Source organism: Peromyscus eremicus, chromosome 10 (assembly GCF_949786415.1).
Source record: "Peromyscus eremicus chromosome 10, PerEre_H2_v1, whole genome shotgun sequence".
Taxonomy (NCBI): Eukaryota; Metazoa; Chordata; class Mammalia; order Rodentia; family Cricetidae; genus Peromyscus; species Peromyscus eremicus.
In genome coordinates, this window is record NC_081426.1 from 14,325,239 (window position 1) to 14,350,429 (window position 25,191).

Sequence of the window (25,191 nt, forward strand, 5' to 3'; positions counted from 1 at the left end):
TAGGGGGCTGCCGGAGGAGTGGGGCATGGATGAGTTGAGAGCATTCAGGAAAACATAGACAAATCTCCTTTCTGTGGTTCTGTGTATACACTGATGAGCAGAGCCCACAGGCTCAGGATGACCTGAGTGCCAGTGTGAGAATCAGGAACAAGGCAGAAACACACGTGACTGGTCAATGCCCATGAGGCAGAAGGAGAGACACCCTGTACCATGACTGCCCCTGCAACCTGTATCCTGGAGAAAGGTCTCTCTGTTCAGTGGCCTCACAAAAGCTCTGCCACCCTGAGAGTGATGGGTGTTGCCTTGTATGATGAAAATTTTCTTATCTTACTGTCTTGAATAAAACTCCTCTAATGGTAAGACCATTCGTTTACTTCTTATTTTTGTTGTATGCTGATTAATTTGATCTAAAGTTAACATTCTCTCTCCCACCCCAACACTGTCCACTTCAACCCCTCAGAGGATCCGAAGCTAATGGAAGGTGAATGACGCACTTACAGCTTCTCGGATGGTTCTGTAAGTCCATTGACATGTTGCTCAGAAAGTCATTGTGGACGATGTCCTTCCACTGGATAGTCTCCATGTAGCAGAGGATGGGGTTGTTGCTGAATCGCACAGCACCAGTCAGGATTTCTGCATGAATGGAACCACAGTAACCAAACTCTTTGACTCCTATTAACTCACAAAATGCACGCACTCATTTCTTTATATTGCTAATGTTCTACTTAATGTTTCCAGTGTGCAAATCTGAAGTCCCCAAGGTCAGCCCTAACAAAGATCTGCTAGGGATATATGAAGATATACTTCACAATGATAGGAAAGATGTAGGAGTTTTTAAGGATTGAGCTGTGGATTTTAGAAATGCAGAAGGGAGGAAGAGAAGGCCTATTCCGTATGTATGGCAGGAAGGACAGATAGATGTACAGTGACTTGTAGGTCTAGGGCTGTATCACGCAGACTGGAATGACTGGATGGTGTGGAGGGGCAGTCAGTGCAGAAGGACAAGGTGGAAGTCATAAGCATTTGCACTGTGAAGACCAGGACTGTCACCAGGTGACTGTCACCAGGTATACTCTCGGGTACCACTAGCGGATTTCCACTGAAGAAGGAAAGCGTGTGAGTGTGATATCAAATAAGAATTTTACGTGTGAAGAAGAAGCAAATAAGCACTAGTGATACAATGAGAGGACTTTACAAAGTCAGGGTTGAAAAAGTCAAACTTGTACAAAGGGAGAGGGCTACATTAGTAACATTAGACATAAACAGGGATGGAATAAATGTGTATACAAAATTTATGTATACAAAAAAAAGGATGCTTTGGTCTGCAAAGATGAATTTGACTTGTGGGCTTCTCCCCGAGAACTGAAATGCACAGATATGTCACAGCCAGGTCTAGAGGAGACAGGACTTGAGAATTGAGCTAGTTGATGTAGAGGTATTACCTCCAATGATCCTCAGCAAGATCCAAAGACTATCATTTAAATACGGGAAAAAGTCTGGAGAGATGGCTTACACTGCCCTTCTAGGGAACCTGAGTTTGGTTCCTAGCACCCATAGTGGGTGGTTCACAATTGCCTGTAACTCCAGTGCCAGTGCACCCAATGTTTTTGGCCTCCATGGGCACCTATACCTGTGTGCACACCCCACTTCCGCACCTATGTATATAATTAAAAGTGAAAATTAAACAATATATAAATGTGGAAAAGCCCAACTATAGATACAAAAGTGGTCTCCGCACTGCGCAGGCAGGGAATGGGAGCACCTGTCGGCACGGATTGCCGACGTGGAAAAGGAGGGGTTCCCTGGTGAAGCTTGCAGGGGCTGCTGGGTGACAAGGAGAGGGGATCTGCACATGTGCAGGAGCGGAGTTTAGAGGAAAGGGAAGCTGGAAGTGCTGGAGGCTTCCAGCAGACCAAGATGCAAAGCGGAACTGCAGATCTGGGGCAGGAGACAGTTTTCTCAACAGATGACAGGGGGTAAAAGAACTTTAAAAGGCAGGCAGGCAGGCCAGAAAGGGCTGAGATGTGGAGCGCTGCCTGGAAACTAGAGGTGACAGCAGTATGACAGAAAGAGACAAGAGGAGCTAGGAGTGTGAGGTCAAACCTAGCGACATAAGACAGGCACATTAAGGTCGCAGTGGCAACCACATGAAGAGACAGGGAGAGCCAACAATAGGTAACTATAATAATTACTTGAGGGTGGGGTTGGATTCAATAGCCTCCCCCTTCCAACTGAACAGAGCAAAGCAATGAGTAGAATGTCAAATCTATTGTTTTCATTTCAAAATCCAAGAAATTCTCAATTGTCGCAGTAGTCCTCTATTAAATAAGCGGGACCTGTACAACTATAAACTTGCATTAATTATAAAAATAGGGGTAGTCTGGGGTAGAGCATGCACACACGGGCACATACACACAACAACAACAACAACAACAACAACAACAACAGACTAGGAACTCAAGTAGCTGATGCATGCTTTGCCTGCAGTAACAGGGCTGATTTTATCAACACAGAGGGAGTGCGTTACCGAGTGTGTGTACTACATTTTTGACGCGAGGGCACTGAGATACAGAGAAAGACCTAGGTGAAGGAATATCTGCAGTGTCATTTAGCTGATGAGTGATGGAGCTGGGGCTGGATCACAGACAGCCTGGCTCCAGGAGCTAGACTCACACCCACTGGCTTCCTCACATGTATGAGGCAAGATAGGCAGAGCAAGGCACGCCGCAAGTACCGAACAGGCCACTTCATGCAATGTGTGTACGGGGGAGATGAGCGCTACCACAAATTCAGAAACATGCGTGGGTGCGCAGAGCAGTTAAAGTGGTGGGTGGGAATCTTGAAGGCAGTGTATAGGATGGTGAACCAGGGAGCTGGGGAAGGAAGTGTCTGGCTGGCTGCATGGCCACCTCCTAGCTCCACACACTGATAGGTTCCTACTCTCTGTACTCTTTCTTTTCATCCCGTCCCCTTCCCACTTCCCACTGCTTCCCCATCAGAACTGCAGGGCATGCAGAGATGACAGAACCAGGCAGAGGGTAAGGGGCTTTGGGAGAGTTATCTTATCGCCATGCCTTTATCTGTAAAATGACAGTGTACGGCACCTGCTCTTAAGGAAGGCTGTGGCATTAAGTGAGGTTACTGACTTGAGAAACAGTCCGTGAACTGGAGGAAGAATTGCTTCTCATCCTTTCAACCATCTTTTCCAGGTTCCTCAACCTTAAAACCTTCTCTTCTCTCCCCAACTTAAGCCTGAGTTTCCACATAACAATATTGAACTGCGTCTCAAACGTGACAGGATATTGAGTACATTAGACCCCTCTCCCATGAGTGGTTTTATTGTCTCTGGGTTCAACCGCTTTGGGTCCACTTTGGGAGAAATATCAAGTGACCAAATTCACAAGCTTTTGTTGCAGCACACTAACTGTTCTGTTATTTTTCACTGTTGTTGTTAATGTTTTGCTATACCTAATCAATGAACTGAATGATGAGAGGCATATAGATAGAGGAGAAAACATGGCATGTATGCCTTGGGATACTTGATGTTTCCGACATCCAATTTTGCCTAGGAATGTGTCTATGCAAGATGAGGGAGTGACTGCATGTCCTTTCTGCCTCTGGTCCAAGTTTACTTCTAACACAAACTCTCACTCACCAAGGTTGAGTACCCAGAGAACTTGGTCATTTATTACTATCTCTGGGTATTATTCCTCATCTATGGAAGAACTGATTTCTACTTGGCTGAAATCTCTTTCCATCTCATTACCTACTGTCTACATAACTGCTACCCACTGAATCCTGCAAACAGCATTCAGTACATGTGTTTGACAAACATGTCTTCTCTGAGTTAGAATTAACTGAAGTGACAGATTTGCCACATGCCGTCAGAATACCTCTCTGCCTTGGTGTCCCACCTCTTACCCTGTAAGTTCCGCATGGGCAGTTCTCTAAGGCCAGTTTTGTTTGTCCCATAGTTGGACAGGACAGCTAAGGCATAGGTGTTTTCATAGAGAGTGTTTCCCCTGATGATCTGCAGGTTCTCCAGAGGGATCTTCTCCACAGTGTTCAGGGCAATGAGCACATAGCCAGCCACCTCCTGGATGGTCTGAGAGGAAAAACAAAGCCTATTAAAGTGGGTCCAGGAGCACCATTGAACTTCACAATGACACATTCGTGTGGCAGAGAAATCTAAGACACACAGACAATTGCACTTGGGTAAAGGGTGTGGTAGGGTTTGCAAGGATTCTTTCACATTTGCATTTGAAGTTTGCATTAGAGAACAGCACATCATTTGACATGTTGCAATTCCCACTTTAACTAAAATGAAAGTGGAAGTGAACATAGTGAGATAATAAATCTCATGATTTCTTTTTTTTTTCTTTTTTTTTTTGGTTTTTCGAGACAGGGTTTCTCTGTGTAGCTTTGCGCCTTTCCTGGGACTCACTTGGTAGCCCAGGCTGGCCTCGAACTCACAGAGATCCGCCTGGCTCTGCCTCCCGAGTGCTGGGATTAAAGGTGTGCGCCACTACCGCCCGGCGAATCTCATGATTACTTGCGGAAGGAACAAGTGAGGGAGTAGGGGGAGAAAAAAACGAAAAAGAAGTAAAGGCAAAGTAAACCCAACCGAAGTCCGAGTATCAGCAAAGCAGACTTTGAAGCCTTCAGAGTTGGCTCCTAATGGCTCACTAGGAATATTTAGGAATTTTGTGAACCAGTTATAAGTTCCTGGTAGCTTGAAATCAGCTATGGTGTCAGTGCTGATGCCAAGTATATAGGTACACACCACAAGACAGTGCTCTTTAAAGTTATTGTTAGTACTATTTGAAAAGCTGGTGTGTCAACACTATCTGGCTGAGGCAATGGCCGACCATCAGTGTTAATGCCTATGAGGACTGGAACATCAGAAGTGTTTCTGTCCCATTTCCTTTTCCACAAATAACTTGACCTTAGCTGGCAGAGTGGACTTCTCATAACATTCACCCATAGTCCCTTGGACTTGTGGCTTCCATAAGATGAAGTATCCATGCCTCAAGCCAAATTCGGCTGAGGCTTCTCTTTGTTCGTGTTTCTTTCTATAGTGTTTGAGTAGGACAACCAAATTCAATGAACTAACCTTTAAGAAGGAAAGGTCATAATTTCTTTGCACGTAGGTAATTTCCAGGTTCCCAAGGACCACTTCACAGTTGTTGAACATCCTCTGCAGGCTCAGAAAATGGTCTTCAAAAGTGCCCAGTTGAGTGAGCCTGTTACTTGTGCCTTGGCAAACTAGAATAAAAGGGAAAGAGGTTTCTCAGAAGGTGCTGAGTAAGGTAGCAAACCACAACAAAACAATATTCGTCAGCTTTCTGAGCCACAGTGACTAACAATCATCTTTGATCAAAGCCACCACAACGCTGATGTGGTAAGAGATGTTTAAGTTTACACAGCTGTAATCCATAGTAAGACAAAACTCATCCCTGTGATACATGCAATCATGTGATATTAAGGATATAGAGAAAGTAAAGCATTAAAAATTCAAGGTGGGGGAGATGGACATTTTATAGAGTTTTTTTGTTATTGTTTGTTTTTTGTTTTTGTTTTTTCGAGACAGGGTTTCTCTGTGTAGCTTTGCACCTTTGCTGGAACTCACTCTGTAGCCCAGGCTGGCCTTGAACTCACAGAGATCCGCCTGGCTCTGCCTCCTGAGTGCTGGGATTAAAGGCATGTGCCACCACCGCCCGGCTTTCAGAGGTTTTGTATTAGTTACTTATCTTGTTTCTGGAGCAATACCAGACAAAAGTCCCTTAAGGAGGGAAGGGTTTATTTCAACTTACAGTTCTAGGGAAGACAGTCAACTATGGTGAAAAATGAACGGCAACCAAAGTGTGAAAGAGCTGGCCACATTGCACCCACAGTCAGGGGGCAGAGAGAGGTGAATACCACTCAGCTCTCTTTCTCCTTTTTATTGAGTTTGAGGACCCCATCCATGGAATGGTGCTGCACACCTACAGGATAGAACTTCCCACATCAATGAACCTAATCTAGACAATTGTTCACAGGTATGCCCAGATATCTGTTTCTATGGTGATTCTAAATCTTGTTAAATTGACCATCAAGATTAACCACAGTAGTCTCTAAAACAGGATAGAATTAAGAACGCTGTAGAGAAAGCTATCCATCAAATCCATGTGGATGATATAGTTGCAAGGTGAGTTAATAACAATGCAATGAACATTTTACTTCTCAGAAAATAAGTGTGCTACATTGTTGTATATATAAAGAGTCTCCAAAAACACAACACACAATAGGTAATGTTTTCTAACCACATATTCTGTATACCTAAAGTCAATGAAAACAATGGATTTTTAAAAGTCAACTGTTAGAAACTAAAAATACTCCTTAGAATAATCAAAGGAAAAAAATCAAAGTTCTGATTATAGAATACTCAAAGTTTTTTTTATCTTTTATTTATTTATTTTAGTGAAAAGACAACACTTTAAATCAGTAGGATAGTAAGAGACCAACATGCCCTTTTGTCTTTTTCACATTGTGTTAATACAACCAATACGGGTGTCCATATGTTTGCCCTGCATTCGCTGCCAATATACAGCGTGTCAAGACACAGACTTAAACCAAGAAAACATGCAAAACTTAGGGGCCCAAGTTAGACCACAGAAATGCACTCAGTAGTCTACATTTAGAAGCAAAGGAGAGGGTAATAAAATGATATTTACAACCTGGCTTTGGGGGAGACATGTTTAGGCAAGCAGAACAAAACAAAGAGGCTTGGAGCTTTTGAAGCAGGGAGCTTGTTAAAGGATAGACTTTGAACCAAAATTATCCTAAGAGTGAAGAAATATGGCCTGTGGGTTTAGACATTACATTTGGAACTGGCCAGATCCTTCTGTGTTGGCAAAGTTGCTCCCTTGACAGTCCCAGTAACCAGGGGACAGAACACAAAATAAGGCCAATGTCAACACAGTGGTACTTTCTTCAGGTACTTTTACAATGTGCATTACTGTTTTATAGGCTTCTTTGTTCCCTCCCCCTGGGTTGTTCCAAGAGCATCATCCGTCTGGCCTTGCATGATGGAGCCACAGTAAGCAACCTGCACATGTTCAGACACCACATAATCAACCCAAGGCATTTACAGACACTATGAAGCAATCTTCTCATCCTCTCTAACTATATGGGAATCTCTCTAGCCTCTTTTTTTCTCTAACTAATTCATCAGAAGCTAGGGCTGTCACATAGGAACTGTGCAGTTGACAGGTTCGGGTCCCGATCTCCTACCTGTAAAGACCGGGTAACTCCAAAATTCTTCCAAATAGGACTTTGACTTGACCCAATATGTCTGGTCTACTTTTAGCTAAGAGTGTGAGCTGCTCTGGTGTTCGCCTCCACTAGGAACAACTGTTTCATGCTTCTGTGCATACAGATTTTTAAGATGCCATCACAAATGCATGGGTAGGGGTTTGGCAATAATATGGCACCTTCCCATGGTCACATTGTTGAGTGGCAGTCACCTTTCCAAGTAAGAGACAGCACCCTTTGCTTTTAGTTCCTAATGATCAACCATGGCCCCAGTTACCACATGCATTCCCTTTGTTCTCTACATCCATATGGTATGCAGAACCCACTGCAGCTTGGACCCATTCAGAAGTCACTCTTCAGCACACAGAAATATATTTAATTATATTTAAATAATCAAGTACTTCAGCTTGCCAGTTTCTTTCAGTTGACATTAAGATTTTTCTTTATTATTAAGCTGATTAGTAAGTTTTGTTAAACAAAAGTCAAAATATTCATTTGAGATTAGTGTATTACAGAAACAATATATTTGTGTTTTATTCACCTATTCAAAATGCTAAACAAGCAATTGAAGTATTTATTTATGAATACTTATTAGGGTCTTTATTATCTTCAGTTAGGATAGATTACTTTCATATTCAGACAAAAAAGATGTTATGTTTGGAAGATAATAGAAGTATTATTCATTATTTGTATGAATATTAATTCACAGAACAATTTGGGACACAACTGAATAACTTATGTAAACAAATAAATTAAAATATATACCATAATTCCACTTTGGAAAACCTATTCTGAGGAAAAAGTCTAAAATTTTGAAACATCTACGCACAAGTTTATTACCTTTTAAATATGATACACAGAATTGCAAAGAAACCTAAACGCCCCTTGTTACACCCAATACTGTGTTTCAGAATAAGGAAGAAATTGATATTCTAGGTGATTCAATACAGTCAAGTCTCTGTTGATATATACAGGGTTAATTGCTCATTTTGAAATAAATCATTAATGATTTTGTTTATTTCAAGGCCTTCTCTCTCTTTATGTACCTAAGAGATGACAATATAAATGAAATTTAGGCTGAAGGTAAGAATAAATTGATATAGGGGCAGGAAGTATATCTTAGTAGAAAGACACATGGAAAAATCTCTGGGTTCAATCCAGAGTGCACGTGCACACAGACACACAGACACACAGACACACAGACAGAAAGACAAACACATACACACACACAGGCAGAGAGAGAGAGAGAGAGAGAGAGAGAGAGAGAGAGAGAGAGAGAGAGAGAGAGAAGCAATGGAAGCATTTGATCTAGGTTTCCTAATAGAAAGAAAATGTAATTTTGGCTCCATCTAAAGACCAAATAGTTCACCTTAAAATAATTACTTTTTGAGAAATGGTCTCACCATATAGCACTGGGTAGCCCTAAGCTCATAATGTAGACCAGCCTGGACTCAAATTCAAAGAAATCCATCTACCTCTGCCTGATTGGAGCATCTTAAATTTTAAACCCATGATGAAAAGTAAATGGAATGTCAATGACACAAATAAAATTCTTGAAATCAACAACTATAGTTTTAGCAATATTTTGGGTTTTGAGAACTAAACCCCAGTATTCCAAGCACTCTACCACTGAGCCTCTCCAACCTCTAGCAAGAAGGATTTCTGTGTTTATTTTATTAAACCAGACAGGCATTCTTGTGCCATCTCTTCCTCACTGTTTGTCCTTGAACTGGTTTCTTGAATCTGCTCTGCCTCAGAGATGAAAGATAGAGTGGTAAAAACAATATCGTCCTCCCAGAATTGCTGTGAAGATGGAGAAGTAAGTAAGAACATCCAGTCCTGCTTTATTGGAAGGATTACATTCCTTCACTACTGATAATGTGAGTGATGTGTGATACCAAATGCATCTAGGCAGATGTTAGGGCTTGGCCACTGCACACCACCCTGCGCTGGAGCTCCAGGCCTGTACAGTCACAGCTCGGCTGTCAGACACTGAACACAGCTGCTTTGGAGAATATTTATCACATCAGAGTATCAAAAGGAAAGCAAATGGAATACCTTGTGCTTTAAGAATTCTATGAAGCACAGTTTGGGACTGAATATTTAAGCTATCTATTCAAAGCGGACTCTCATATTATGTTAGGACTGTCTATGTGAAAACCAGACAACCAGAAGCACTTCAAGCTCCATACAGAAGCTAGGAATTTGGCTTCCATCTGGCACACCAGGGCAAGTGCTGCCAATCAAGAACAAAGGTTGTGCGCCCCGGGTCTTCAAGGCACTTAGCTTCTGGCCCTCAGACTGTATCAAGAGCACTTACAAATATATGTAAAAATGGAGGAATTACAATATTAACATCCTCAGGTCAGCTCTTCACTACACCCTATCACATTCTATTTCCATCCATCTGGTCCCTGGATATATTTTAAAATAAGGCAGAAACGTCAGTGAACTCCACGTTGACTCACAGCCGTATCCTGGGCACTTTACTGTGTTTACATCTGTTTTTGAGGAAACCTACATTAACTAGGAAATGAGTATAGCGAGGGCACACACTGAGACAATCTAAACTCCCGCCATGATCGAAAATGTCACTTCCTGAACCTTCCTTCCCAGGCAGGCTTGACTCACACCAGACACAAACAGACTTCTAGGATTTTCACGGCAGTGTGGTCTTGCCTACATTGGAGCGTCATAGGAATGGGACTCATGAAATGCTTCCCTTTAGCTGGGTTCATTCCACAGCCCAGCATTTTGGGGGATTAATCTTTGCTTTTGCGACAGATTCCAGGTAAGTACATTAAGAGGAGATATCTGTGCATTTTCTTAAGACACTGAGGACTGATTTGATGCCTGGTTATTCTTTCTCTTAAGGAAACTTTCACTTAACTGAAATTAAGAGAAATCTGCCTCTTTGTGCAGTGGTCCTGGGTTTACAGTAGACTCTGGCACTTTTATGCTAATATTGCATATACAGCTCTTCTTGCCCATGGTACTAATTAACACAGAGCATTAGACAAGCTTCTCCAGAGTCCTCCAAGTTCACCTGCATATTTTCAGAAGTGCCTAAATGAATTCATACTTGTTTTAACTTATTGTTATTCTCAGCTACCCAGTAATGACTGCCAAAGTTACGGGGTTCTTGGAAATGTCTCCCCATCACCTCTGAAATTGTCTCCGCTTCTGTCCTTGCCCTGTTTTCTATAGTGCAGTCTGCTTTAAAGCAGAGATCGCATCACACAAAGCCCGGGTCCAAACCATCGGAATGTTTCCTGGTATAATTAAGATGAGCGCAAGCTCCTCTCTGGGCTCATAAGCCTTGTAGTTCTGCCCCGTTAGCCACGTTTCTACTGGCTCTTTGGTCCAGGCACTCACCTTTAATTCCTCTCAAACCCACATAGCTCTTGCTGATTGGGCCGCCCCGAGCCCAGCACTGGACATCTTGGTCTCCATTTTAGCACTGTTGAATCTCCATTGGTGATTCAACAAACGTCCTTCAGAAGGGCCAGTCCTAACTCACTGTTACTTCCTGTCACACCATGCAAGCTTCTTTTCTTCCTATATTTATCATACTTAAAATGATTGCTTATGCATTTATTATCTACTTCTCCCTATATGTAAATATAAACCACATATTCAAAGCTGGGAGAAATAAAAATGCAGTTGTATGGAGCATATACATCTTTTCATCATTTTTTTTAATAAGGTAACAGTGCTTTCTACAGCATTTACACTGTGGTAGGTGTTATGTGAACTAGATAATGTTGGGATGACAACCTATAGATGGGCAGGTGTTTAAAGGTTATACATACATAATTACTACTTTTAATAAGGTAACTGAATCCGGGGAGTTGCTGGAACTCATCATCCAAGGATACTAGGGGATGAAAAAATACACATGGACACTCTTTGAATTGGCAGGAATGAAGTACACACGAAGGGTGGCATTCTATTTCTATTTTTGTTGTCAAAACAACGAGTGACCAAGTGGCCAAAGTCTCAGATGACACACATGGGTTTTTATATGTCCCATTTCCTTACGTCTGATGAGGGAGGAGCTGAGGATAAAGGATTCATTTGTAAAATGATAATCCTCTGACATTGACAGTCAATCACTGTAGGAGATCATTGTAGGATCTTTCTAACCCAGACGACACATTTCAGGAGCCTACAAGCTAGGGAACCATTTCCACAGTGTAAGGCTGAGAAGTTTAAGGAAATTGCAGATGAGATGGTATTTAAATAAGTCATGGTTTGAGGAAAAGAGTCTTGGAGACTTGCTAGAGATTTCTTCCCACCGGGTTGGGACTACTGTACTCTACTTGGAGATAACAGCTCTTCACATGGAGACAAAGAGGACCCAAACTGCAGGTGTTCTTATGTGTAAGGAAAATTTTAATTTTGGGTTTAGAGAAGACAGTTAAAATTTTCTCCGTAAAGACAATGTTATCAGGCTAATTTATGAAAGCTGAAATGATAGGAAAATAAAAAAAATTTTTGATTTGAGCCATAATGAAATAATTAGAAAACAGAAGCATTGGCATTTACTATGGGCCAAATCAAAGGTTTTAAGAAATGGGAAAAGTCTCACAATTATAAAGATTTGTCTTTATAAAGTGATCTTCCTCAGAGGTTCTCTTAGCTATTTTCTCTTTTATTACAACTGGGAACTTGTTTCCAGTTTGTAGGCATGTGAACATATGCATCAAGCTGCATTTGTATGGCAGCTTAGAAATAAAAGCAATGTAATCCTCAGAGAGAAGAGTCCTTTTATGCTTTTGATAGTTTGCTTTGTATGTTATAATAAATGTGTGGAGCTAACTATGGCAAGTTGTAGCATGATTACACAGTTTCAAACTCAAACAATCCAATTACATTAACAAGCAAAGCACATTAGAATAACATTTCTTATATTTTGAGCTGGGAAAGCCAACATCAAAACTAGTTTTTTATCCCCTGATTCTCCTCTGTAGCCTCTAAATAATTCTAAAACAAATCCAGGACTTCTGAAAACCACACTAATTAGAGTTAGAATTTCTTTGTACATTTTGTCCCACTTCCTTGGGAGGTAGATGAAATTTCTGAGTTACAGGAAGGACAGTTTTATGAGGGACAGAAGACTATGTTTCCAATGACATCATCAAATACCTTTCTATTAGTAAGACTGCCACAGTATCATCATATGTCATTCTCAGCCAGTTAACTCCTCTTAATATGCTAGCCAGGTAAAATGAGACCAGCTTTACCTATTTAACGGGTCAATTGTGAGTGTAATAAGAATGTGAACAGGGGGCTAGAGGTGGCTCAGTGGTTAAGAGCAATTGTTACTCTTCTAGAGGACTCCTGTTTGGTTTCCAGAAGCAGCATAGGAAGGCTTACAACTGAAATTACAACTGCCTGTAATTTCAGCTCCACGGAACTCGCTCTCCTCTGCCATTCTTCAAGATACACATGTATGCATATTTTAATTTAGAAAAATCTTAAAAAAGACTGTGAATGAAAAAGTGCTTTATAAATCATATTCCTCTCTAAATGTAGGCTATGTGCCTCACTGAGGCTTCACCATAACTACAACAGTTGTAATCATTTCTGCTTACATGGCTTCAATGATGCCAGCAAACTACTTCATCCTACTGTATCTTTAATGGACAATCTTTAGTCACAGGATAATCTATTCCACTATCCACAAGAAGTTGAATGGTAAACCAGCTATAAATTTGTCTTGTGATTGAACTATTAATTAATTCTATAAGAACCTGCTGGGGACCTGGCAACACATTGTCCTCGCAGGGAGTTTCCCCAGTTACCTACACTGATGGACAACAAATGCTCTCAACACAAATTCATAGAGTAAGGATCGTAGATTCACAGCAAACTAGAACTAAACATGGTTGGAGTACTCCTGCTGAATATTGAGAGCACTAAGAAGTGCAGGATGGAGAAAGTGTAAAAAGTCGATGATGTTGTGTTGCTGTGCTCAGCTTCTTAGAGCCTGTGTGAATGAGTGCTCCTCTCTGGCCTGAGTTCTATTCATTTAATCTCACTCCCGCTCACTCACTCACGATTAGGGCTGTTTCTTCACACAGAGGCATACTTCCTCGGTGAATACTATTTCCCTTCCTGAAGCCTGCCTCTCAGCCTTCTACTTCCACCCTTTGCCTCCATGGCATTTTCGATGAATGTGACCTATTTATTCAGAGCTTGCTGTTCTTGGAGTATTTCAGCCCACCAAGACTGGCAGCCTGGAGTCACAAACAACTGTAGTGTCTGTACTGTCCCCACACCTCACAGTATTCAAAGTCCTTCCTCCGAGTTCATGCAAGACCTCAAGGAAGCAGCTAACACTGCCAATCCCCTCCTATGGCTGAAATCTGAGGGACCCTTGAATACAAGACCTCAGGGAAAATCTAGAAACAGTATGGGTTAACACCCTACATTGGTTTCTTGCCACTATGGGAAGCTAGGACACTTGAAGGAATGGAGAGTTTGGATTAGTAAGTGCTAAGGGACACAAATGATTATCACAGAGCATAAGCTATAATAAGAACCAGTGTGAGAAAGATGGGAAATAAAGAATCTCCACAGACTGGGGCTAAAAATGATTGCAGGAAAATTGACTTTGAAACACGGCCAGCTTGGCTTCAAGAGAAATAGCTATTTACTGAACCTTAAGATGTCCTTTGTTACTAACTACCAGTCAGTCATCTATGACCTCTCTTCACTCTGTGCAGTAGAGGACTGGCCATCGGGAAGCACTTTGGAAGCATGAAAAGCTAGTGGTAGGCTGGAATTCAGCCTCACTATCCAATGTTGCCATGGTCTTGGTGCACTAGTCTGTATAACACTCTTTCATCAAGCGCTCTGTCAGGAGAGTTGACAGTTCCCACCGGGGTGTGGTGTCTCTTCCTTGACATGCTTCTGCCATCCATGTCATTCCCAGCAAGGCAATGTGAAAGAAAAGGGAGGCAGGTCTTCAAGAGCTCCTTACTCTAAGCACGTTCCCCACCCAACTCACATAAATTCTCTTTCATATCTTGCTCAGGTCTGATGACTCACTTCTTGATGACGAAGGCTGAGTAATATTTCCCACATAGAGCTGTTCACTTGCAGGTTGAACTATTCCTCTAGAATTCATGTGGCTGCCATATATGGCCAGCAATCATTATGACATGTGGGGCCAGCAGCCTGGAACAACACTGGAGCCAATTAGCCAAGTTTACCTTGCTCCGTTGTCTTTTCTGCAGGCTTCAGAGGTTGTTCTTTCTTCTGTTCATTCAGTCCTTCATTCACTGAGTTACAGTAAGGACAGTTTTATGAGAGACAGAAGAATGTGTTTCCAATGACGTCACCAAATACCTTTCTATTAGCAAGATTGCCACAGTATCATCACATGTCATCTCCAGCCAGTTAACGCCACTCAGTATCCTAACCGGGTGACATGAGACCAGTTTTACCTATTTCACAGCGTAATTGTGAGCGGTAATAATATCGTGAAGAGGGAGCTCAGTGGTGAAGAGCACTTGTTGCTCTTCCAGAGGACTCCAGTTCCCTGTGCTCACCTGGGGAGGCTTACAAATGCCTCTAACTACAACTCCAGGTTGTCCATTCTGTTTATTCTTTACTTCATCCACTGCACTACAGCATGTTCAATTGAGTAGTACAAAGACAGTTTCCAAGGATCAGAAATACTGACTCAAAGAATCCAATAATCCTTTTAGGAAACAACATGAAATGTGCAGTAGTTGGGAGACACCCCATAATGTGAAGCCATGATAAATGAACGGAATGAGTCAGGAAGAGGAGAAATAACCAAGCTCCAGTGACCAGAAAAGAACATCCCAACATCCCTTGGAAAGTAAATGAAAATGCAATGCTTCACATCAGATTGAAGTAATAAATGGTGAAGTGTCAGTGCTGAATCCAATGACCTTACCATCCCCAGTGCCACAGTTTGCCACCCTAAAAGGGGGCGGGGCTTCCATTTGTTTGCCTTTTCTCTGCATTTCTCTTCTCTGGATCATTGCCCACATTTTAACTTGGGGATACAGCTTATCTTTTCTGGATTACAGTCATCTATATGAATCATAAAGTCTTATGAAAAATCTTGGACAAGGCGTTCAATTTGTAAGGAAATAAAAGAATTGTGATCCAGAAAATGGGACTGGAAGTCAGTTTGGGGCAAATATTTATCTGCAGAGAGATTCTGGACTCGGTGAGCTGTTCATGTCCAGTTCTCACCACAAGATACTTTCCATGTTTTTTTTTCTATTTTTCAGAAACCATAGTATTTTTCAAAAACTCATATTTTTCAAAAATCAGATTTTAATTAATGCACTCTTATATATAAGGCCATTTCTATAAATACAGACACACACACATACACACTCACACTTATGCTAGTCTACGATGAGCACCCAGAAAACAATCTAAGAAACAAGTACATAGTTCCACTCACCACAGGAAATAAATAGAAAACCAAGCAACAACCAAAATCCTAAAAAGAATAGCAATCACTAAGACATCAGCAGAAGGCTGGGGTGTGGTGTGGCTCAGACACCAGCAGAAAGCTGATGTGTGGGTGTGGCTAAGACTTCACCAGAAGGCTGGTGTGTGGGTGTGGGGGTGTGCTTTTTTTTTTTTTTTTTTAAATCTGAAAACAAGCAGTCACCCTGCAGCTGTTCCCTCTTAACCTTGGCAGCTCTTGGCTATTCCACGATAGTCACTCTCCAGTCAAGTTTGGTGGGGGAATCTTCCAGAATGCTGCTCTTACAGAACCTAAGGGAAAGAGTTGGCAGGGGAGGCCTCAGAGGATTTGAACTTCCCGAAGGGAGGTTTCTTCTCCTGAGGACCAGATGCTGGGTTATTGGGACCTAAGGAGTGGTTAAAGGCAACAATGCTGAGGTGTAGAAGGAAACCAACTAGGAGTGGCTGGGGGAAGAAATCGGCTGAGGATGAAAGTATGTACGCAGACAGAGCTGTGGCGGAGAGCCAAGATGCACCACAAGTCTGGCTTCTCACTCTGCCTCTCAGGCTGGGACTGTCCATTGTACCATTGATACTTTAAAAAGGAAGAAAATCATCTTTAAACAAGTTGCTGGTCTGATCTCACCAGTGAGCAGAGTGGACAGCTTGCTGTTACTCAAGTTACAGAAACAAGACAGGTCTCAGAGCTACTTAAAATAGATAGGATGGTGTGTTTAAACATTTAAAAAAAAAATGTTTAAAGCAAAACGAGAGAGAAGAGGGTGAGGGATCTAAGCCCCTAGATGTTTGACTACAGAACCGTTTTAGCCAGACTTTTACTGACACTTGTCAGTGGTCACTAGACTTGGGGTGACATACATATCAGGACTAAAAGCCTGGTTCTACCTTTTCCCAGGTAACTTCCTAACCCCGTTCAGCCTCTCCTTTCATCTATTAAACAGGAACAAAAATTCCTATGGCTCTGGGAGGATTTGGTGAGATGGGAGAGTCCCCGGCAAAGCACACGTGACACACGGAAAACCCTTACTAAATCCTACTGTGACTTGAATCTGAATTAAATCTGGAGCGGAGCCCACGAGCATGAATTGCTTCCTTCCGTTCAAGCACTCTCAGAGGAGGCTGACCTTTCTACCCTGCTGCTCACACTGCTGGTGTGTGGCCTGCCCAAGAGCTAGGAGGTCGTGCCGCTGAGGGAGGGGTAGCTAATGCTGACCATAGCTAACTGCCCACCCGAATCACAGGGAAGGGACCATGGCTCAGTAGGAAGGTAACTGGGCCCAAATCTGGCCAGGAGGACTGTGTTGGGTCAGTTGTCAGTAAGAAAGTCAAACATACTATGAGCCTTGCAAAATTCTTTCACAAGGAGTCCCCTCTTGCCTCTTGGAATGTTTTCTCCTGTTGCTATTTCTCATTCAGTAAAGGGCCTTTCCTGACCCTTTGCGGTGGTTTTGTAAGTTGTTTAAAGGCTAGGCTCACAACAAAAAATAAGTTGATTTGGATTTGTGTGCTGTGTTTGCACATGTTTTTATTCAATTCTTCTCTGAAAATGAGCAACCTTTTCTTCACTCACTCCGGGTTCAGCTAAATGTCCCTTTGTTTCTTTCTTGAATGGGCTATCATAGGGTGTAGAGGAAAGTTCTGAGGGAGGCTCTCCTGGTGGGGAGGCCTGAGCTGTTTTCTCTTGTAGATCTGAAATCCAAAGCCCATTTTCAGGTTTCATGCACCAGAAAAAAACTGACTCAAAGATCAATAAAAACTTCCAGATTTTCTTACGAGCAGCCAAAGTCAAGCTCTGTCACAGAACAATCTGAACTTGGCTCAGGAAATTACTGCAATGGGCTGGCTGTTCCGTGGCTTCTAGGCTGTGGTCATGTTTCCATGGGGAATGCTATCAATGAAAAGTATGTGTTCTTAGGTGTCGCCATTTGTTATTAAATGGCCAAGTGTCTGGACACTTGAGGGTTTTTGCTGATCAAAACTGGCTTTCTACGATGCTCATCAAAGTCTACCAGAGGGAGTCTGTAGCATTATGTACGTAGTTCTAGAACAGGACCCAGCAAACTTTCTCTGAAAAGGCCACACAAAGTGCAGCTTTGCAGATTAGGTGGTCTCTACCCATGCCTCAGTTCTGCTGGAATGGCATTACAATACTCGTAAGCAATGATAAAATGGGTGCATAATTGGCTGTGTTCTAATGAAACTTTACTTGCAAAAGCAGGTAGAAGGATGGATACAAATTCTTGTGGTATTTTACCAGCTTGCTTTAAAAGAAGGCCTGCTAGGAAGCCAGAAAGTAGATAGTTAGATACTCTTGTTCCTGTACAGGCTAGAGATAACTCTGGTTACAGTGACAGATTTTCTAACAGCATGTTATAAGGAGTTTTCTTGGGACTAAGTTTTTATTTCATCACCATCTAAACAGAGTAACCACCACAAGATACAGGGTACTGAAAACTGGTACCCAGGTAGGAAAAAGCTGTGTGTTGGTATGAATGAGGTCTATGCTGGGCATCACTGCAGACTTAGATTTCACCCTACCCTAAGCACATCCAGTAATCCTGTATTCTAATAATGGAATGGATGAGTCTCTCTTGTATTACCATCTCTATGATATAGTTATTCCTTACATTGATCTGAAACTTGTTCTATTTTAACTTCCTTTGGCACAGCAAAAGTACAACTCATGCCTCTTCTGCCCACCTTCTGGCCCTTCAGGTATTTTCAGAGAATGCTTCTCACCACTGTTCTCACTCCAGTGCCTTCCTGTAGAGTGCCCTCCTTGCCAGGCCTCCCGGGAACCCCACATGTGTGGCTTCCCTGCCCATGAAGTTTGCAAGGCCTGTGTCTAGCCGCTTCTTCTGGTGTAGTTCTAGCTCCTCTGTGTGAGGTGTTGCCTGCAATCAGTGAGAAACTGGTATTTCACAACAGATCCTGTTTCTTTAAGGAGATAACACATCAGAGTGACTGGTGACATGGGCGTGTCGTCCCAGCTGCTCAGATGGCCGAGGCAGGATGATCACAAGCTCGAGGCCAGTTTAGATAAATCAGTGAGACACTGGGTCTATAGCTCAGTGGCAGAGGCTTGCTCAGCATGCAAGGCCCTAACTTTTATCCTCAGCATTGACGAGAAAGAGGGTAGGGTTGTTTATCAGCTCCAAGCTTAGACCAGGAAGCATTTTTCCTTGCTGTGTCTTCCTTGGGCTTTATTTAGTTCCTATCACAGCTTAAGAGCCTGTAAAAATCATCAGACAAGAAAATGCTTCATTTTCAATAATCATTGCTTCATTAACTTTGGAATACACTGTTACTTCATTATTAACTATTCTGTGCATGAGTACTTACAGACGTGCCCCAGTGAATCGCAAAGTACATTTCATTTCTTCTTTACACACACACACACACACACACACACACACACACACACACAAAGAATCCTGCCATCAACTTTTATGCTTTTGTTTTACTTACAGATAACTTTTGCGAATTTCTTTGTCATGTGTTCTTAAATGTCCTTCACATGTCCTTGAACTAGGCCGGCATTATCTACTGGTAAGAAACTATTTGATATCCTTTCCCTCAAGGGCAGTTACAGGCCAGTTGCAAGGAGACACCTCAGGTGTTCGTGAACACAGGAAGGATCAGGGAGGGCACTGTAAAGGGGAATTACAAGGCAGTTTCCAGGAAGTTCCACAATCAAAGTGGCTTCACCCAGGGACTGTGACAAGTCTAGAGACTCTGATAAATAAGTGAGGGGTGGGGGAGTGTGGAGTACGGAATGAGGTGGCCGAACCCTAGTTCTTGGAGCAAAACCATTACAAATGAAAGCAACTTACCCCATGGTATGTCTGAATACCAAACTGAGGCTCAGGGATCACTCCAGGAGAGAGGAAACCACTTCATCTGTTCTTGTGCCAACTCTTGTCTCCCTAGCTATCTTATTAAACCTGACAGCACATGTTGATGGAGATAAAGCTAGTGCTGGAATCATGGACTCTGGCATGTGCCTGCAAGGCCATTGCAGGATGGTGGTTTCCAGTGGCTGTTCAGTGGCGGGCAGGCAGAGGGCTTGTGGGATGGACATATTTCAATAAGCCCTAAAGCAAGTCTTGTTTTTCTTTTTAAGCTGACTGCCTGGAGACTGAAGCCAGAAACTGGAGAAGTGAACGACTCTAAGTGTGTACTTTATGTCTTAACTCAATTCGTCCTGAAGTTGTTTACTCTGGCCCACTCTCAAGCCTTTGCAGAGGGGGCGAGCGAGTGGAGGAAGGGGTCACTCCCAAGGGTGCCGTGAGTCCCTTCCAATGAACTACTTCTACGAGGCTGAATAACCACTCAAAGATGATTTTCCCAACTGAAGCCAAGAAAGTTTTCTACACAAGCATGTCTTTGTAATCTCAGTTAACTTTTACAATAATTTGTGCTGCTAGTTTAAAAACTACAGATGTTGTGTGGGTAGAGGCAAGGCTGAGGGTGGGAATGAGAGGATAAAGCAGTGAGGATCTAGGTGCCTCTCACACAGGAAACGTGGTAATGCTTCCTTCCATGGAAAAAGCACATCAAATTAATAAGAAATGCAGACAGTTAGTGGCCGTTTGGTTTGGGGAGGGTAGGCAAGATGCCCTCTCCTGCTCCTCCCCTGCCAAGGAGACCTAACCCTTGGTGAAGAGATTACCTGGAATTGCAACTCTATGTGTGGGAACAGCACAAAAAGTTAGGTGGCTGAACTCAGTCACTCATCATATACCACCTTGCTTTGTAAAAGAGACCAGAAACCCAAGTACCGTAGAAACATTAAGGTACACATGTCTCCTTAGTAGGTAAGTGATTTTCTCCAGGGAATGCCGTTAACCAGTGGGAACACACTTGTACATTCTCTGTAAGCCATTTGCTGTTTAGCTTTGATTTGAGGCTATTTGCCTGTGTACAGGTTTTACCGAATGTCTATTTTACAACTCTTTAATAAATTTTATATTCCAAATCTCACAATGCTTTCCATAGAGTGAATATCTGAACCATCTCCTTACAAAAGAAATAACATTTACAAAATGCTTTGTTGTCTAAGTTGCAAATAATCTTGACTTTAAAATGTCTGCCTAGGAGTTAAGGTAGTGAAAAAAATCGACCTAATAAGGAAACTGCTAGCATGTAAGAGCAGCCGTGAGGAGGGCTGACCACAACCAGCTCAGGAAACATCGTACAGTAACTCAGCAAGCATTCTGTGGGCGCTTTACCAGTATATAAGCACAGAGACTGGCTATGTGGTAGGGTGTGGTGTGTTAAAATGCATGGATTCCAGCTTCACATCACACCGTGTTATACGTAAAATGTGCCAGGTATGGTTAGTTGTGTGTGTCTATAATATTAGCACTCATGAGGTAGACAGGAGGATAATGGGATGATCAAGGACTTCAAGGTCAGGGTAGGGTGAGGGGAAATTCACTAAACACCAAGAAAAGTGGTAGGCTCAAGTAAGATATCACAACTGTCAATGCTATTTTAGTATTAGTGTATGCAAAGCAACATACAAGGTGTAAGGATACGGCAGTAGATGGGCCTGCTGCTGCTTCTGCACTTGTGAAGCTCCCTGTCCTGTGGAGCAGATACAAACAGCCACCAAGTCTTTGTTGATCTGATCCTGAACGGCAGCTAGGGTCACGTTGGAATGCTCGGAGAAAAGGACAACCCTCGACCTCCTCTGAGAGTTCTGGAAGGATTCCCTGAGGGAATGACCATTCCGCTGAGACGTAAAGACCAGTGGAACCTGGCCACATGTGGGAAGGGATGGGGATAGGAGGCTTTCCCGGCAGGAGCAGAGCAGGAGTAAAGAGGGCCATGGGTGTGAGCAGCCATATGGCAGGATGCCGTGATGGAAGCTAAGCTGGGGAGCAAGGGGAAGTGCCGGGCAGTTTCTAGCTAGAGGGTTTGTGAGAAAGCTGCTGGCAGATTTCCAACAAGGAATAATGTTCTCAGATTTGTGTTTTTAAAACATTTGCTGCTTACATCATAAAAATACTTACACATTCATTTTTTATGGAAACACTGTTTACAATAGCCAAGACACAGAAACAGCCTACATGTCCACCAAAGCATGAACAGATAAAGAACATTCAGGGCAGTGTATTTAGTAGCCAGGCATGGTGGTGAATGCCTTTAATCTTATCACTGAGAGGCAGAGGCAGGTAAATTTCTATGAATTCAAGGCCAATCTGGTCTACATAGTGAATTCTTGGACAGCCAGGATTATGAAGATAGAATCTGTCTCAAAAACAAAACAAAACAAAAACAACCCAAGCAAGAAAGAACAGTGTATACATGCATAATGAAGTTTGAAACAGCTATAAAGAAGAATGAAATTCTATTATTTACAGAAGTGTGGATGAAACTGGATATCATTACAATAATTTACCCTCAGAAAAAAGAATTTCATTTTTTTCATGAGCAGAATATAGATTTTATATGTACATACATATTCTACATTGTATACACATATGTATACACATATATAAACATAATAGTAGAAGAGCTATTATGTACAGGGAAGAAGAGAAGCAATGGGAGACAGGGCAAAAGAAGGGAAAAGGAAGTGAATTTACAAATTAAAATTATACATGTTTGAAAACATCACAATGACGCCCATTATTCTTCATGAAAATGAACATAAATGGGTTAATTAAAAACAACTGCTGTTTGGGGGGATCCTTGATAGCATCGGAGGTGGTCATTTCTGTCAAAGATTAGAGATGTTCTGAACTCTACCTCAGTTGAGTTGCAATCAAAAGGATATGATGAACAGCACCGTTATGTTAAAGCTAAAGTTTCCAGTGTTTGGGCTGGTGAGATGGCTCAGAAGCTAAGAATGCTGGTGATGTGTGCACTCCTGACACCCCGAGTAATCCGAGAACCCATCCAAGGTGGAAGGAGAGAAGAGACTGCATGAAGTTGACCTATGACCTCCACATGCAGACATGGAACACAGCCCCCTCCCCCATAATAATAATTACATAAAAATTTTAATTCTAAAAATCTGAAAACTTTAGAAGAGGTAGACAAGTTTTCAGTCTTGGCCAATGCTTCATGTAGTATCCAGGTTTGTGTTGAAATAATTCACTCAGTTACTTAGAGTAATTCAACTTCATGGTAAATTTTGGTAGAGATTTTAAAAATACTGATACTGATAAGATACATAGAAACAAAACCTTTAAATTTGAAGTAGCATGAAATAATGTGACATTTATGTTAGTAGTATGGAAGAAACATCACCAGGTCTGAACATTTAAAGACCGTCACTGATCTAGAACTAAGCTTTTCCTTATCATTTAAAATATATCTTTGTTGTCTATTCTAGCTCTCTTCCCTTTTATTTATATTTTTGGACACTCATACTGTACTACTTAGCCACACCCCTAGCCAATGTCTTTATGTACTTTCCCTAACTAGATTCTAAAGCCACACACACACACACACACACACACACACACACACACACACACACATACACAGAGTCAAACATATGGACACACACATGCATAGACATACATGGATGTATTCACATGGACAAATATGTACATGACTGCATACACACAACTTTCATTCTAAAAGTTGCCTCTGCACTCGAACTGAGCAGATAAGCATGCCAGTGGTATATTAAAGCTCTAAGCCTCCTTTTGTGACATTTCATGAGAGAGAAATGATGAAGATTCCAAGCTATTGTCCACAACCACATATGTCCACAAGTGCATTGGAAGACATCCTGCCGGGAGAGTCACTTCAAATGTGAAGACACCTTCCCACAGATGCTTTCCCAAACAGAGAGTAGATCAAGAACATTATGAAAAGAAGACATCTTTTCTAGGATAAACAGTCTCGAGTGGAGTTCTGAAGTATTTCTAGTTAAGTTTCTTTGTTTTTCTTTATAAACAAAATGATTACGTCATTTCTTATAAGTAAATACTGAAAAGGCATTTTGACTTGATTAAACAAATTCCTGTGCCTTATAGATCAACTCTTTTACTCCTTGGCTTTGACCATAATGCCAGCACAAGTCCAGGAATTATTCTGAAACTTCCTATGTCACAACAGTGTATTTTCCCCAATATGTAGCCACACATGCCATCTTTCCCAATCATGAAACTTGATGTATCAAGAGAAAATAGAGAAAACGTAGTGGGTCATTTCAATATCTTCTAGGTCAGCGGTTCTCAGCCTTCCTAATCTGCAACCCTTTAATACAGTTCCTCATGTTACGGTGACCCCAAACATAAAATCATATTCATTGCTACTTCATAACTGTAATTTTGCTCCTGTCATGAATAGTAATGTAAATATCTTATATGCAGGATATCTGATATATGACCCCTGTGAAAGGGTAGGTCAACCCCCAAAGGGGCCATGATCCACACGTTGAGAACCACCGTTCTAAAGCAATCCTATATCCAAATGTGAAAGGAGATCATTTCCCAGCATTATCAGGCTTTGCCAATCACAGATTAGCCTTGTCATCATTTGAAAATAGTCTACCACGTGGATTGCTTTAAAGAGATTTTGCATCAACGGCTATCCTATTGACCACTTCATCAGTACGTACATTGGCAGCCATTTACTGAACGTAATCCCCACACACATTCCCAGCACTGAGTGAACTCAAGTAAATGCAGGGACAATGAAACAAACCAGCAACTCTTCTACAGTGTGACAGATGCCATGATTGTGCGTGCTTGTGATGTAGACTTGAAGCTACAGTGACTGTTCAAACCACACCTTTTTACAAGACGACAGATAGCTCTTACTCAGGCTAGGGGCTGAGAGAAGCTTCCCAAAGGATTTTCAGGCTTGAGATGTACTGTGAAGAGTGATGCGGTGCCAGACAGAGGATCAGAGCCAGGGGATGGGAAGAAGAGGAAACAGAAAGAAAACTTAGAAAGGAGAGGCATGAGGGAGACCCAAACGCAGCTGCTAGGCGAGGGAAACTTCTAGTCCAGTTACAACAGCGTTTGTCAGAAATGAGACAGCACTGAAGGAAACAGGAAGGAAGCACAGCAGGAAGAGATTGGGTCTATCTCAGAGTCTCTGCAGCTGGGGAGGGGTTCTGAGATCGGGGTCTATGTCAGTCTCTGCTGCAGGGGAGGGGGTTCTACACTTATCTGGCAGCAGAGTGATTGTGTGTGTGTGTGTGTGTGTGTGTGTGTGTGTGTGTGTGTGTGTGTGTGTGTGTTTTCTCAACTGCCTTCAGCAACCTGGCGTGGACCCATCCCATTCCAGGTGTGGGCTGAGTGTGGCTGCTTTTATTACAGGAAGCCAGGAGACACAGATGACCTGAAACTTCCTCAGGTTGTAAAGACGAGGTGAGGTGCCAGAGATGGAAGATGAAAGCTCACATTATCCACAGGGAGGCTGCTGAGGACAAAGGAGCCAGGA

General features: G+C 42.2%; 1 protein-coding gene across 3 annotated transcripts in view; it reads right to left on the reverse strand.

The window, feature by feature from the left end:
• Egfr (epidermal growth factor receptor) overlaps positions 1-25,191 on the reverse strand; it is a 171,599-nt gene that overhangs the window by 49,852 nt on the left and 96,556 nt on the right. For all 3 annotated transcript variants that reach the window (XM_059275420.1, XM_059275419.1, XM_059275421.1), the window contains exons 2-4: positions 5,114-5,265; positions 3,922-4,105; positions 499-633 (exon numbers count right to left, since the gene is read on the reverse strand). In XM_059275420.1, the coding sequence (XP_059131403.1) occupies positions 499-633; positions 3,922-4,105; positions 5,114-5,265 (471 nt within the window). The remainder of the gene's footprint in view (positions 1-498; positions 634-3,921; positions 4,106-5,113; positions 5,266-25,191) is intronic.